The sequence below is a fragment of the Ranitomeya imitator genome, chromosome 6, assembly GCF_032444005.1.
Source record: "Ranitomeya imitator isolate aRanImi1 chromosome 6, aRanImi1.pri, whole genome shotgun sequence".
Lineage (NCBI taxonomy): Eukaryota > Metazoa > Chordata > Amphibia > Anura > Dendrobatidae > Ranitomeya > Ranitomeya imitator.
The window spans coordinates 124,266,133-124,281,665 of NC_091287.1; the positions used below are offsets into that span (position 1 = coordinate 124,266,133).

A 15,533-nucleotide genomic window follows, 5' to 3' on the forward strand; every position below is an offset into this window, starting at 1 on the left:
GTTTTTTGAGAATGCAGCCCATCCTAACGCATGACTAGGACGAGCTGCCATATGAAATATGTGACGGGGCCATTTTATTACATTCTTGGAGAACCCCTTTAATTGTCTTTTTTTATGTACATCTAATCACCCCTGCTCTGTATCAGTCAATTTGTTTGTGGTGTTTCCTGGCATCTGGATAGTAGATATTTTTGGTCTCTAAGTGGATCTGTCAGCAAATATCACTATACAACTGCATACATTATTAATATTTGCCAAATTGAAGTGCACTCACTGGTACATTATAAGATAGATCTCTTATGCATGATGAGACTGGCATATTTACTTTTAAAATCCATGTCAGAATGGCTGATCCGGATAAGATAGGCATTTTAGGAGTACGAGTACAGAATGAAATATCTCATTAGTCCAAGTGTACTCAGTCTTCACCCACTCAGCCCAAGCTCATGTCTGCTTCAGAAAATACTTACTGTACATTCCTTATATTTTCTTCTTAACTCAGTGGTTGCTGTTACTCTGTCATTTCTCCTGAATATTTCTGAAAAGTTGACAACTGGGTGGCACCCGTTGGGTGTTGTGTCCCTTACTCTGACACATTCAGCGCTCATTTGACAAGATGTCTATTTTTTTCATCCATTTTTAGGAGGAAGAACAGATGAACAGGCTCAGCAGTACATATTTCCTACCACAGACATGTCAGTAGGACCCGTCTAGCTGGCGGTCGTGTGTATGGGAGCAGTAGCATACTCACTGGTTGTCATCTGCTGTTCTCAGCAGCGACGTCACGTGTCCTCATTTGTGGCCTGCTGAATCACTGAGCGGTTTTTGCATTTAGTGGAGGTCACGCTCCCATTGTAAGTCTATGAGACACACAACCTGGCTCTCTAGCCTCATTCTAATTCCCTGGACTTAGGGTACATTGAGAAAATGTAAAAAGTGACCTCAGCTCCACGCAGCAGACACGGTGATTCAACAGGTCACAAATGCAGTCACGTTACACCAGAGTGCTGTTGACAGAAGATGGCAGCCATTGCGTATGCTACTGCACTCATTACATACACACATGTGATGGCTAACAAAGGGGGACAAAAAAGCAAAAAATAATGAGAGATGACTAATTCTGCCCTATTTTTTTTTTCAGTTTGAGAATCAACGACTGATGATGTTAGAAGCTGGTTGTGGTGTTGGCAACTGCTTATTTCCATTATTAGAGGAAGACCGTAACCTCTTTGTATACGCCTGTGACTTTTCTCCTAGAGCCATACAGTTTGTAAAGGTTTGTACGTTACATTTCCTAAGTTAGTCACATAGGTTGCTAAATTAAAGAGGTGTTTCCATGGACTAAAAAATAAAAAAAGGTCTGGCTTCCATGTAATGATTCCTCACACCCACCCTGTTACCTCTTATTTTTGTTTTTTTCAACTCCCCTTCAACCCACTGCAGCTATTCTTAAGGTTTGTATTTACATCCTGAACTTCCAGCCTAGTTTCTCTCTTTGCCTTTTTAGATTACACTTTCCTAGAGACTTAACCAGAAAAAAAAAATTAACTGGATTATAAATTAGTATGCATGCAATATATAGTAGCATGTTCACACTGGCCATTAACCCCTTTCTGCCATTGGACATAATAGTACTTCTGATGGCAAAACCCCTGCTTTGATGAGGGCTCCAGCGGTGATCCCGCATCAAAGCTGGGACATGTCAGCTGTTTTGAACAGCTGACCTTATGCCTGCAATAAGCACGGGTGGAATCGCGATCCACCTGCGCCTATTAACTAGTTAAATCCCGCTGTCAAACTCTGACAGTGGCATTAAACAAGCGCTGCCGGCCATCGGGCCGGAAATGCGTGCATCGCTGACCCCCATCACGTGATCGGGTGTCAGAGATGCGTCGGCATGACAACCAGAGGTCTCCCGAAGACTTCTATGGTTGTTGATGCCAGATTGCTGTGAGTGCCACACTGTGGTCGGCGCTCATAGCAATGCTGTAATTCAGCTACATAGGAGCGATCTGAGCTTCGCTCCTATGTAGCAGAGCCGATCAGGCTATGCCAGCTTCTAGCCTCGCATGGAGGCAATTGAAGCATGGCAAAAGTAAAAGAAAAAATTCTAAAAAATATGAAAAAAAATAAAAATATAAAAGTTCAAATCATCCCACTTTCACCTCATTCAAAATAAAACAATAAGAAAAACCTACACATATTTGGTATCGCAGTGTTCAGAATCGCCCGATCTATCAATAAAAAAAGGATTAACCTGATCGCTAAACCACGTAGCGAGAAAAAAATTCAAAACGTCAGAGTTACGTTTTCTGGTCGCCACAACATTGCATTATAATGCAATAGCGGGCGATCAAAAGAACGTATCTGCACCAAAATGGTATCATTAAAAATGCCAGCTTAGCACGCAAAAAATAAGCCCTCACCTAACCCGAGACCACGAAAATTGGAGACGCTACAGGTATCGGAAAATTGCGCAATGTTTTTTTTTTTTTTTTAAGCAAAGTTTGGATTTTTTTTTTACCACTTAGATAAAAAATAATCTAGACATGTTTGGTGTCTATGGACTCGTAATGACCTAGAGAATCATAATGGCAGTTTAGCATTTAGTGAACCTAGCAAGAAAGCCAAACAAAAAACAAGTGTGGGATTGCACTTTTTTTTTTGCAATTTCCCCACACTAGGAATTTGTTTCCCATTTTCTAGTACACGACATGGTAAAACCAATGGTGTTGTTCAAAAGTAAAACTCATCCCGCAAAAAATAAGCCCTCTCATTGCATATTGATGGAAAAATAAAAAAGTTATGGCTCTGGGAAGGAGGGGAGCTAAAAACGGAAACGCAAAACCGAAAAAAAGCTCCGGTCATTAAGGGGTTAAAAAGACAAAACCTAAGATAGAACCATGATGAAAATATACCCTGCTGTAAGTAAATAAGTAAAAGCAATAGTGCATATAAATAATATAGGGTTCTTAGTCAAACCGTTTTTGGCAAGGTGTATCCAAATCGGGATGGTGATAATCTCTGCCTTTTATTCATTCTGTGTCAGAAAAATATGTATAAAAAGTGATTAAAAAAAACTTTATATACCCCAAAATGGTACCAAAAATATCTCCAACTTGTTGCTCAAAAAATAAGCTCTCATATAGCTTTGTTCACCAATCAATAAAAAAGTTACAACTCTCACAATATGGCAACAGAATAACTATTTTTTTTTCTCACCGACTTGAAGAATAAAGCCGTCTTATCATTTATACTGCTCGGTGAACCGCAGAAAAATAAAAATAAGAGCTATTCTTGTACTGCTGTCTGTTTATTCATTCCACCTCTTAAAAAATCAGAACAAGGCTCTGATCACAAATGCAAAAATTACATTTTTACCCATGCATCAATGGTAGAAAATTCTGTGATGCACCTGTGGGTTGAAAATACTCACTACACCCCTAGATGAAATCCTTAAGCAATGAAGTCTCCAATATGGGGTCACCTGGGAAGAGGGGTATTACCACGCTCATAAGAAAGTGGGTGGCAAACTGTGTGGTCTGTTTTTTCATGTTACCACTTGAAAAAGTAAAAAAAAAATTAGGGCTATAGCAACATTTCTTTGAAAAAAATGAACATTTTTCAATATAAGGATCTAATGTTATCAGATTCTGTGTAGTATCTGTGAGCTCAATATGTTTATTATACCTCTGGATAAAATCCTTGAGGAGTGTTGTTTCCAAAATTGGGACATTTGTGAGGGTCTTCTGCTGTTTGGCCACCTTATGGGCCATGCAAATGCGACATGGCGCTTACAATATATTTCAGCCAAATTTGTGCTCCAAAATTCAAATGGTGCCCCTTACCTTCTGAGCCCTGCCGTTTGCTCAGAAGAAATTGGGTAACAAATTATGGGGTCCATTTTCTCGTGCTATTCCTTGTAAAAGTGAAAAAAAATGGGGCTAATGCAACATTTAAAAATAAAAATATTTATATATCTATTTTTTTTTTCATTCAACTTTGCCTTAATTCCTGTGTATCTGAAGGGTTACAATATTTTGTAACGCCAGTTTTGACGTATTTGAGGGGTGCGATTTTGAAATTGGTGTCACTTTTGGGAAGTTTCTAATATATAGGCCCCTTAAAGTCCATTTAAATCTGAATAGGTCCCTAAAGAATCAGGTTTTGTAAATGTCTTTAAAAAATGATAAATTTATGCTCATTTTAACCTTTCTAACATCCTAACAAAATAAGGTGACTTTTGAAAAATAAGGTAGATGTAAAATAGACAAGTGGGAAATGTTATTTATTAAAAAAAGGTTGAAAGTTTTAAAATTGCAAATGTTTCAAAATTTTCGTCAAATTTCCAACATTAACACAAAACATATTGACTTAAATTTACCAGTAATATAAAGTACAATGTGTCATGAAAAGCAGTCTTAGAATCACTGGGATCCATTGACGTTATTACCACATGAAGTCAGGATTTCAAAATTTGGCCTGATCATTAAGGTTAAAATTGGCTCTGTCACTAAAGGGTTAAATTATTTTATTTGTGAGGTTAGGTGAACAATAAAAACAGTTCTACAAACCTGTAGGTTTTTTTTTCATAATTTTTTGTTTGATGTATTCACATTTAGAGTTGAGCGAATATGTTCGGTTTCCCTGTTATTCGGTAAGCTATAGCGCTTGCTTAATAAGCTGCAGAGGGGACCGGGCTTCCTGGATCGCTCCGGCTGATCAGCTGTTTGGCTCCGCAGCTGTGTGACAGTCACGCCACATGCATGGAGAGCCTGTTTGTTGGGCTCTTCATGCATGTGCTGTGACCATGACACATGCAGCTGCGGTGCTGATCAGCCGGAGCGATCCAGGAAGCCCAGTCCACTCTGCAGCTTATACGGCAAGAGCTATAGCTTGCCAAATAAGAGGGAACCCGAACAAATTCGCTCAACTCTATTCACATTGCAGCACAAGTAATTATTTAATTTTATAAAACGGGTCATTACTAGGGATGAGCGAATGTGGTTGGTGATACTTGGACATCACTCGAGTGTCTGGGTTCCCAGATGTGCTCGTCCTTAGAAGAGCATTGACTGGTGCTTGGATTTGAAGCTCAAATCCCCGTCTCGCATGTCTGGCGCCTGTTACACAGCCAATAAGCATGCAGGGATTGCCTGCCAGTCACTAATGCTTTAGCCATCTTGGTGGTGGCATTACTGTGATTGGCTGGCCACATTACCTCATCAGATGTTATGAAAGGATAGGCGCCACCATACTCGGCACACTGACGCCATTGCACTGTTAAGGGACCGTTACGATTGGAGGGAGAGAGCAGTTATCCAGGCCTGTGTGTTCACAGTTTAACTAAGAGTCCTCTAGTGTTGATACTGGTGCTGATGCTGAACCATCATGCTAACAGTCCTTCTAAGGGTTAATTTTGTGTTTTGCTGTTTGTATCAGATACATTCTGCATTTAGCTTGGGGACAGTTGCAGGAGCAGGGAGAGTAGCAGCATCTAGGCAGGGCTTTTCGGTCCACATTCTTTTTTGTGTGCAAAGTCTTTATAAGTGTAGGAGTACATCAGCTACACTTTCAAAATAAAGTGAAACAAACCATGCACGTCAAGAGACAATAAATAATAATAATGACATTTAGACATAGGCAAAAAACATAATTGTATAAAAGAAAAAAAGGAAACACCAGAGTAAAACGGCAAGTGTGTCAATTAGACTACTGCTGGGTCATATCAGCTCTCATATAGCAAATAAAAGGAACTAGCATCTATAGAACCCTGTGAACTGGAGGTCCTCATTGATGCCCCTTGGGGAGACACAGTCTAGTTTATAGATCCAGAGGGATTCAATACGTAATAATACTGGAACAATATCCCCATCTCTGACATTTGTAGGGATGGTCTCCAAACCAATAACCCAGGTACTTTCATGAAAGTATATGTAGGAAGCATGAAGAAGCAGACCGCACAGACCAAACAACTACCACATGCATGTGAGCCCTTGAGCACAGAATCACTGTTGAGGTGGGTAAAAGGGCATACAATGTGACTGTTAGTTAGATTGTCCTTCAAGTTCCTGTCTCTTCTAGCTGTGAAGAGTGGCTTTGAGGGAACAATGTTCCTCAATTTAGGTTTCGCAAGTAGAATGCTCCAGTTTTTATTAAGCAACTTGTGAAGATCTTGCGACTGATTATTAAAAGGATATAATAAGCCAAGTAGAGCTGTCACATGGTTTCATCCTGGGGTGTAATAAGTTGACCCTCTTCCATTGGTGGACGCAGTGAAGGGCTTCACTGATGACTCGCTTGGGGTATTCTCTGGTCCTAAAACTCTGGGTGAGTTCTTCAGCCTGTAAGTCAATATTAGATTCATCACTACAGTGGCGTTTGACCCTGATGAATTGACCAAAGGATATTCCCTTTTTTAAGATATGGAGGGTGAAAGCTGGTGAAAATGAAGTAGGCTATACATGGAGGTAGCCTTACGAAAAAGGGATGTAGTCATCCTGTTGTCTTGAACTGAAAGCTGTACATCCAAAAAATTCAAACTGGTACCAATTGTGGAAGTAAGGACTATATTCCAAGAGTTACAGTTAAAGGTGTAAATTAGCTCATAACATAATTCAGAAGGGCCAGTCCAAAACAAGAAGACATCGTCAATGTACCTGCTTCACTAATACATGATGTTTGTAAACAGCAAAAAGGTACACGTGTGTCGCCCCCACCACCCGAAAGAGTTTGATGTAGGAGGGGGCACAATGTGCATCCATGGCAGTGCCGGATGTTTGTAGACCCAACTCGTGCGGTATACTAGTATAGAGAGATTCCATGTCGAGCGATACCAGTATATTTCCGAGTGGTAATCTCCAAGAACTCCAAGAAATGTATCGTATTTTGAGTATGGGAATCCAAATTGGTAACCATCGGCTGCAGATAGTATTCCAGGTATTCACATATCTGGTCACTAAGGCCACCAATTCTGGCCACGATGGATCTACCAGGGGGTTATTAGATAGAGACTTGTGAATTTTTGGTAAGAGATGAAAAGTGGGAGTGACAGGTTTGGAAGTGATCAAAAAATACACATGTATGCAAATTACATATTTGAGGTCATGCACATGCCGCTCTCAGCATCGGTGAATACTCACGGCATGCAGAGTGCGTGCTGTGAGGATTGCCAAGTCTGCAGTCACATAGAGTAACTGCAGACTTTTACCCTGAGGCCGGACAACCCCTTTAATGCTTTCACATAGCAAAATATAAAAATAAATGTAAAAGGAAACAATAACTTTAATCCAATACATTTTTTTTTTCCTTGACAGCAAAATTCATGCTACAATCCAGATACCTGCAAAGCATTCCAGTGTGATCTGACCAAAGACAATCTGACAGACGAGATCTCTGCAGACAGTGTGGATGTGGCAACTTTAATCTTTGTCCTCTCTGCAATCCATCCAGACAAAATGCACCTTGCCGTGGAAAATATTTACAAGGTATTTGCCTGAGTAGTTAATAACCTTTGCTATCTGATGCTAAATATGTTATATTCTATAAAAATTGCTGTTCTCCAGCCATCTCGCCAGCTTTTAAAAAAAAAACATTTTTATTCTATTTTGTCCAACCAGCTGCTCAGTGGAGATCTAATCATAGTAAAGCAATTAGTGTATTAACATGTGGATCGAAGTAATAGAATTTCAGAGCTCAGAAGAAAAACTCTTGTTACGCCTCACTACACGTCCTTGGGCTGTGTTTGATATTTTAAGACACTGGCCATGCACAGGAGTGACCATGTTTCTGGAAAAAAGCAGTTTTTTAATTTTTTTTCTCATTCTCCTGCACATCTGTGCAGCCCAATCTGAAATCTCAGAAAAGTTGCAAGAACAGCGCAAAATTGATAAAAAAAAATAAATAATCAATACATATTTGCTTGCACAGAACTGTGATTTTTATTTTTTAGTGGGGGTGTGCAGGAGGGGGTCGGTCGTACATACATTAATAAATTCCCTTTTCCCCTGCATATACTGTATATTCTAATATATGCTTATGCAGGTGTTAAAACCAGGCGGCTGCGTTTTATTCCGAGACTATGGGCTGAATGACCATGCCATGTTGCGCTTTAAAACCGGAAACCGGCTTGGAGAAAACTTTTACGTAAGACAAGATGGAACACGATCTTATTTTTTTACTACAGGTGAGTTTTGACATTTTTTTTTTTGCTTTAGAACATAAATATTCTGTGCCCCAGTTTTGACACTGTACCGCAATGATAAATGAGCGCTAAATAGCAGAATATGTGTCAGGAATACCATCCGTTCATGTATTCATATATAAAACCGCTTGGTATCATTACCATATTGATTAGCTGAATGGTTGAATTCTTTATTTATTTATTTATTTTGCTCATTTATATAGCGCCATTAATTCCACAGTGCTTTACAGACCTTATTGGCATCTGCTCTTACCCTCATCAGATATTCCTTGTGTCAGCAATTTTCCTTGATGAATATTATTCAGGCGCTGGTATCTTGAAGGTCACACCATTACTGCCTGGAAGTAGTGTAATAAGAAAGCCTCATCATCCACTAAGTTTTTGCTGTAACCTTTGCCCGTAAAATGTTATCTTTGCACCAAGTATTCTGTGGAATCATTAACAATATTTTATTTATGTAGGAATACCTACATGTACACATATAAATACATGCAGAACACATTCATTCTTGTAAGGAAATGCAAATTGCGATGGTAACTGAATACTTTTTATTTAGTGGGTTATTCGGGACTTAACAAAATGCTAAGAAATTGTTGTTTGTTTTATTAAATTATTACATTAATTTGTAATATATATTACTATTGGAAAGTAGCATCATCTTCATTCAGAAACCAGTAGTTCTTTTTCTGCATACAGGGACTTTGTGCCCGAGTATACTAAAAAAACAGTGAAAATGTAAATAATGGTGTGGCAGAGGAGGGAGATGCAGCTGCAGGGAAGTCATTTGATGGCTCAGAAGATACAGCACAGCTCTGACATCACAAAATCTAGCGAGCAAAAATGTCATTATAGTAGTTATTAAAGTGTTTGTCTCACAAATGCAGTCCCTTATTTAAATAAGCACTCCTCCCATCAAAGTTTTTATCCTCTTAAGATATTAAAATCATCATATTATATGACATTATGTACTTACAATTGCTCATTTTGCCCTTTTACCCAGCTAATTCTTCTGTTTTTCCTGTTTATGTAGAAACAGGAAGTCTTTCCCCTGCATTTATTATTCCCCAAGTCAATTCCTGACACAGCTGCTCCCTCTCACCTTGCCAGGCACTTTTGCAGTGAATTATGACTAATAAAGGGAAAATTGACCTCCATTATCAACATAGAGATTAGAAGGTTCAGTTAGTCAGTTTTTAATCATGTGATGTTGTAGACTTAATGAAAAAGAGAATAATTAGCAGGGTAAAAAGGCATATTGAGCAATTGTAAGTGCACAGTGCTATATAATATAATATGATGATTGCAATATATTAAGAAGATAAAAATTTTGATGGGAAGAGGACGCCTTCTTTGGATAGACGTTGGTCATCGATGAATTGATCTTTGTAGATCTGGCTCCTTTAACCCTCTAGAAGCTATCATTGGAGGGTGCTATGGGGGTTGAAATATTTGATTAAAAAATATAACTAGCTCTGTTTGCAATGGTATAACCCCTTATATACCACTGAGAATAGTGACTGGCATCAAAGCGGTTATGCCAGGTCCATTCATAAATTTATCTTGGGATACCTATATACCCGCTTGGCTGTCTTTTGACGACCTGGCATGTTAGTGTCCATGTAAGTAAGAGTAAAAAAAATATATATGAAAGAATTATACAGTCAGTCTAACATGGATTTTTAAAGTTAGTACACCAGTCTAATTAGGTCTATGAGATTTCTTAATAATTAAGAATTTGGAAATGTGAAATCTGTTGATAGTTTAAGGGCTCAATAGAAGATTGTTAAAAGCTCAACTGTAGCAAAAAAAACAACAACAAACAAATAAAACAGCAAATTCACCTGCAATTACTTGATTCCTAGTGTATATTCCATAGGTGGACTTAACCCCTCTCTGCCATCTGATGTACTATTCCGTCCATGTGACCTGGGCTTTACTTCCCATGGACAGAATAGTACATCATAGCGATCGACCGCACACATGGGTGGTGTGCGGCCGGGTGTCAGCTGATTCTCACAGCTGACACCCGGCACTAAGTGCCAGGAGCAGTCACAGACCGTTCCCGACACTTTAACCCCCCGGAATACTGCGATCAAACACGATCACAGTATTTCGGGAGCAGGCAGAGGGCTGACAGACCTCTGCCTATAGATCGGAGACCCCGTGGCGTGACGTGGGGTCCCGATCGCTGCTATGGTAACCCGATGTCGTCATGACGACATCTGGGTTACCAGAGCTGAGAAACTTCCTGTCATGCGTAGTACATGTCAGGAAGTCTCTCGGGTCAGTGTGCACAGAGTGCAGCGCTGACAGCTTATATAGTACAGTATGCAGATGCTGCTTCATCTGCATTCTATAGAAGCGATCAGCCTACACAAACTGAGTGTCCCATAATGGGACAAAGTGTTAAAGATAGAATGAAGTAAAAAAACATTTTTTTAAATACTTGTAAAAATATTTTAAAGATAAAAAGTAATAATAAAAAAAATCAATATTTATTGTATCACTAAATAAATATTTGAATTAAAAAAAAAATTAAAAAAATAAAAGTACACATATTTGGTATCCCTGTGTCCGTAATGATTCGAACTATAAAACTGTCCAGCTAGTTAACCCCTTTAGTGAACCCCATATAAAAAAAAAACAAGGCAAAAAACAATGCTTTATCATCATGCCTCCGAGCATAAAGTGGAATAGCACACGATCAAAAAGACGGATATGAATAAACATGGTGCCACTGAAAACGTCATCTTGTCCTGCAAAAAACAAGCCCCCATACAGCTCCATCACTGGAAAAATAAAAAAGTTAGAGCTCTCAGAAGAAAGCGATGCAAAAATAATTATTTTTATATAAAATAGTTTTTATTGTATAAAAGCTCCAAAACATAAAAAATGAGGTATTGCTGTAATCGTACTGACCCAAAGAATAAAACTTCTTTATCAATTTTACCACATGCGGAACGGTATAAACCCACCCCCTCAAAAAAAATTCATGAATTGCTGTTTTTTGCTCATTCTGTCTCCCAAAAATCGGAATAGAAAGCGAACAAAAAATGTCATGTGCTTGAAAATGGTACCAATAACAACGTCATCTCGTCCTGCAAAAAACAAGACCTCACATGACTCTGTGGGCCAAAATATGAAAAATTTATAGCTCGCAAAATGTGGTGATGCAAAAACTATTTTTTTGCAATAAAAAGCGTCTTTTAGCATATGACAGATGCCAAACATAAAATCCCGCTATAAGGTCTCTGTCCTGATATTTCCAGTACTGGAGATGACTGTCCGTGTGTGTAATTCTTGCGGCACACGTGTGGCATGCGTGTGCCGCATCAGTACCACAAAGACGGGCGCCAGGGAAGAAGCGTTACAGTAAGCTCTATTCCTTGGTGATGGGTGCTAAACACGGCTCTCATCATTCTCGCCTGCTCTTCCGGTGATCGGCACAAGCAGGGGAGAATGATGAGAGCCGTGTTCAGCACCTGGCACCGGGGAACAGCGCTTACTGGAAAGCTTCTTCCCCGGCGCCCATGGATGTCGCATGGATGACATTCATGTGTGTTATGCGTATGCATGTGTGCTGGATGTTTTGTGGCCCGTGCTGACATTAAAAAATGGACATGTCAGCATGTTTTGCCCGTGGACACACGGTCCGTGGAAATACTGACATGTGCATAGACCCGTTCACTTGAATAGGCAAATAGCGCTCCGTTCCTCCCGAGTCTCTCCGCATGGCTGCCCAATGGTGTAAAATTCTGTGACACACCCATGGTGTCAACATGATCACTGCACCCCTAGAAAAATTAATTGAGAGGTGTAGTTTGTAAAGTGGGGTCACCACTTATGGGGGGGTTCTGCTGTTTTGGCACCTCATAGGCTCTCCCAGTGGGCCATGGCACCTGCAAACCATTCCAGTAAAATCTGGCGCTCCTTCCCTTCTGAGCTCTGCCATGTGTCCAAACAGTGGTTTACCCCCAAATATGGGGTATCGGCGTATTCAGGACAAATTGAACAATAACTCTTGGGGTCTAATTTCTTCTGTTACCCTTAGGAAAATAAAAAATTGGGGACGAAAAAATCATTTTTGTGGAAAAAAATATGATTTTTTATTTTTATGGCTCTACATTATAAACTTCTGTGAAGCACTTGGGGGTTCAAAGTGCTTACCACACATCTAGATAAGTTCCTTAGGGGGTCTAGTTTCCAAAATGGTGTCACTTGTGGGGGGTTTCCATTGTTTAGGCACATCAGGGGCTCCCCAAGCGCGACATAGCGTCTGATCTTAATTCCAGACAATTTTGTGTTGAAAAAGTCAAACTGTGCTCCTTCCCTTCCAAGCTCTGCCGTGCGCCCAAACAGTAGTTTACCTGCATATATTGGTAATCAGCGTACTCAGGACAACAAAGTTTTGGGTCCAATTTCTCCTTTTACCCTTGGTAAATTAAAAAAAAATTGGATCTGAAGTAAAAAAAATTTTTGTGAAAAAAAGTTAAATGTTCACTTTTTTTTTTTAAACATTCCAAAAATTCCTATGAAGCACCTGAAGGGTTAATAAATTTCTTGAATGTGGGTTTGAGCACCTACAGGTGTGCAGCTTTTAGAATGGTGCCACTTTTGGGTATTTTCTATCATATAGACCCCTCAAAGTGACTTCAAATGTGATGTGGTCTCTAAAAAAAAAAATGGTGTTGTAAAAATGAGAAATCGCTGGTCAACGTTTAATCCTTATAGCTTCCTAACAAAAAAAAAATTGTGCTGATGTAAAGTAGACATGTGGGAAATGTTACTTATTAATTATTTTACATGACATATCTCTGTGATTTAAGGGCATGAAAATTCAAAGTTGGAAAATTGCAAAATTTTCCAAATTTTTCGCCAAACTTCTGTTTTTTTCACAAATAAACGCAAGTTATATCAAAGAAATGTTACCACTATCATGAAGTAAAATATGTCACGAGAAAACATTGTTAGAATCACCGAGATCCATGGAAGCGTTCCAGAGTTGTTACCTCATAAAGGGACAGTGGTCAGAATTGTAAAAATTGGCCTGGTCATTCAACGTTTTAAGTCTTTTTTTTTTTATCGCCTTTCCCTATTTGTTAATTAAAAACATTTCCAAAAATAGAAACATTTATTGGTATTTCTGTGTTCATAGAAGTCTAAACTATTTAAATATTTTATTTATTGCACATGGTAAATGTCATAAAAAAGAAAATTTGAGTTGTGTGTAACATAAATTGACACTGTTAAAAATTACTTATCCCCCCACAAGAAAAACGAACATGCACACATTTCTATAAAATAAAAAAACAACGTTTTCATTTCACCAAACAAATTTTTTTGTTTACATGTTTCAGTACATTATAAAGTAAATTTAGATAAAGGTATTACAAATACAACTCTTCCTGCAAAAAAAAGCAAGTCCTCTTGTAGGTGTATTTAAGAAAAAAAAATGTATCACTCTTGGAAGATGGGGATGGAAAAAAAAAGCAAAATCTGACCTGGTGCTTAGAGGTTTAATGTAGATCTGATTAGAACAATCCACACAATATGTTTATTAACTTCAAGATCTATATACCGTATAGCTGTCTATGTAAAAAGTAATCACAGATTTTTCAATTTTTTCTGATTATGTAAAAACTTACGGTACTTGTCCCCAAAATAAAGGCATCATGCATGTAACATAGCCTCAGAAAAAGAGGACTATTGCCTGTATGTATTTTATTTTTTAGAAAATGAGAAGTTGTCTGTTACATAATTGTCTTTTCTTGTTCTTTTTTATTTCAGAATACTTGCAACTTCTCTTCACAAAAGCCGGATACAGGGAAGTGTGCAATGAGTACGTGCTGCGAGAGACTGTCAACAAGAAGGAAGGCCTCTGTGTGCCTCGAGTTTTCGTTCAGAGCAAATTTCATAAACCTGAGTGATTGCTGCATGTCTTGGAATTTTATGTACATTTTTTTTTTTTTAAATAAATTTTATATTGTCTTATGTTTTGGTTGTGTATATATCACAGCTTTTGGGCTGTATATTTGGTTTATAAGTCAGGAAATGCTTCTAATATAGGGGTGAGCAATTCATTTTTTCCCTTCCCAATGACAGCACCTACATGAGAGATGGCATCCGCCCCCAGGAACAGGAAACCTGCAGCAGAGATAAAAGAAGGGGTGGGCACCTCTCTCCTCAGTTTTGGTTTCCTGTTCCTGCAGGTGGATGCCTGTGGCAGGCTGCATACCTCCAGGGGGATCCCCCTCTGATGATGTCCGGTCTGGAGACCGAGGTCCGCAGTGTGGGGGGCAGTTGGGCGAGGTGGTGCGTGCTCATCGTCCTGGCGTCCTGGGGGCTGCCATGTGCCGCGCCTCATCCCCCAGCTGGACTCCCCGGCGGCTGCTCCTGTCAGGAGGCTGGGCCGGGAATGGGCGCATCCATCACGATGCTGGTGCCAAGTGAATGGGACGGCTTCCGGTCATGCGATATAGAAGATGCTAAGCACAGCCTAAATAGGGGAGGTGCACAGTCATAGGTGCCCAAACCTGAACGTATACAATATAAAGTGACTAGCACACTCCAGGGTGTTGTGATGCAAAAAAGTGGGGATTTATTACATACAGTAAATCACAAGCGTTTCGGTCGATACTGGACCTTCATCAGTGTGCTAGGTATAATTGTATACTTGTATGGCCCCAAAAACAATAGACTACTCGGATTTGCATCAATCAGACATGCTGGAAAAAAAAGCAACAAGCCGGGAAGAAACAGAACCAGGCTGGTCAACTGACGGTGAGTCAGAATAATGGGTGGCGCTGAGGCTCAAAAGAGCTGTCAGTACGCCGGGACACTAGGAATAAATGCGGTATCCACCGCTAATAGAGTGTGTCGCTTCCGGTCATGCGACACGCCGGGGGAGACTGTGTGCTGGACACTTCCGGGAGGGAGTTTCTCCAGAGGTGCGCACACCGCTCCTACCAGATAGAGAAGGGCAATGTATGCGGCAGCAGCTTCTCATGAAAACATGGCGTACCCCACAACGGAACCGCACAAAGCGGATGAAGAAGTGAACCCACAGGCTACCGAGGTACCCAGGGGTCTTTGGTGGGTGAGTGCCTTTGTAAGGCAAAACATGTGGCTAATGATGGCCTCTGTCATGTTTTCTTTAGGGGAAAAAGGCCACATCAAAGCAGAAAAACAGGGCATGTGCACTATGTAAAGAAATCCTCCCTAGAACATATGACAAGCGAATCTGTCGTTCGTGTATTGATAAAACTGGCCGAGGAGTCTCCGTCCCTAATCCAGAGCATAAAATCTATTATTCGAGAGGAAGTAAACACAA

At 39.7% G+C, this 15,533-nt stretch overlaps 1 protein-coding gene across 1 annotated transcript in view; it reads left to right on the top strand.

Annotated features, from left to right (window-relative positions):
• Positions 1-14,194, top strand: part of METTL6 (methyltransferase 6, tRNA N3-cytidine) — a 32,415-nt gene extending 18,221 nt beyond the window's left edge. Inside the window, exons 3-6 of the mRNA XM_069730053.1 lie at positions 1,142-1,276; positions 7,317-7,487; positions 8,044-8,185; positions 13,991-14,194. Coding sequence (XP_069586154.1) covers positions 1,142-1,276; positions 7,317-7,487; positions 8,044-8,185; positions 13,991-14,130 — 588 coding nt within the window. The 3' untranslated portion in view covers positions 14,131-14,194. The remainder of the gene's footprint in view (positions 1-1,141; positions 1,277-7,316; positions 7,488-8,043; positions 8,186-13,990) is intronic.
• The last annotated feature ends 1,339 nt before the right edge of the window (positions 14,195-15,533 follow it).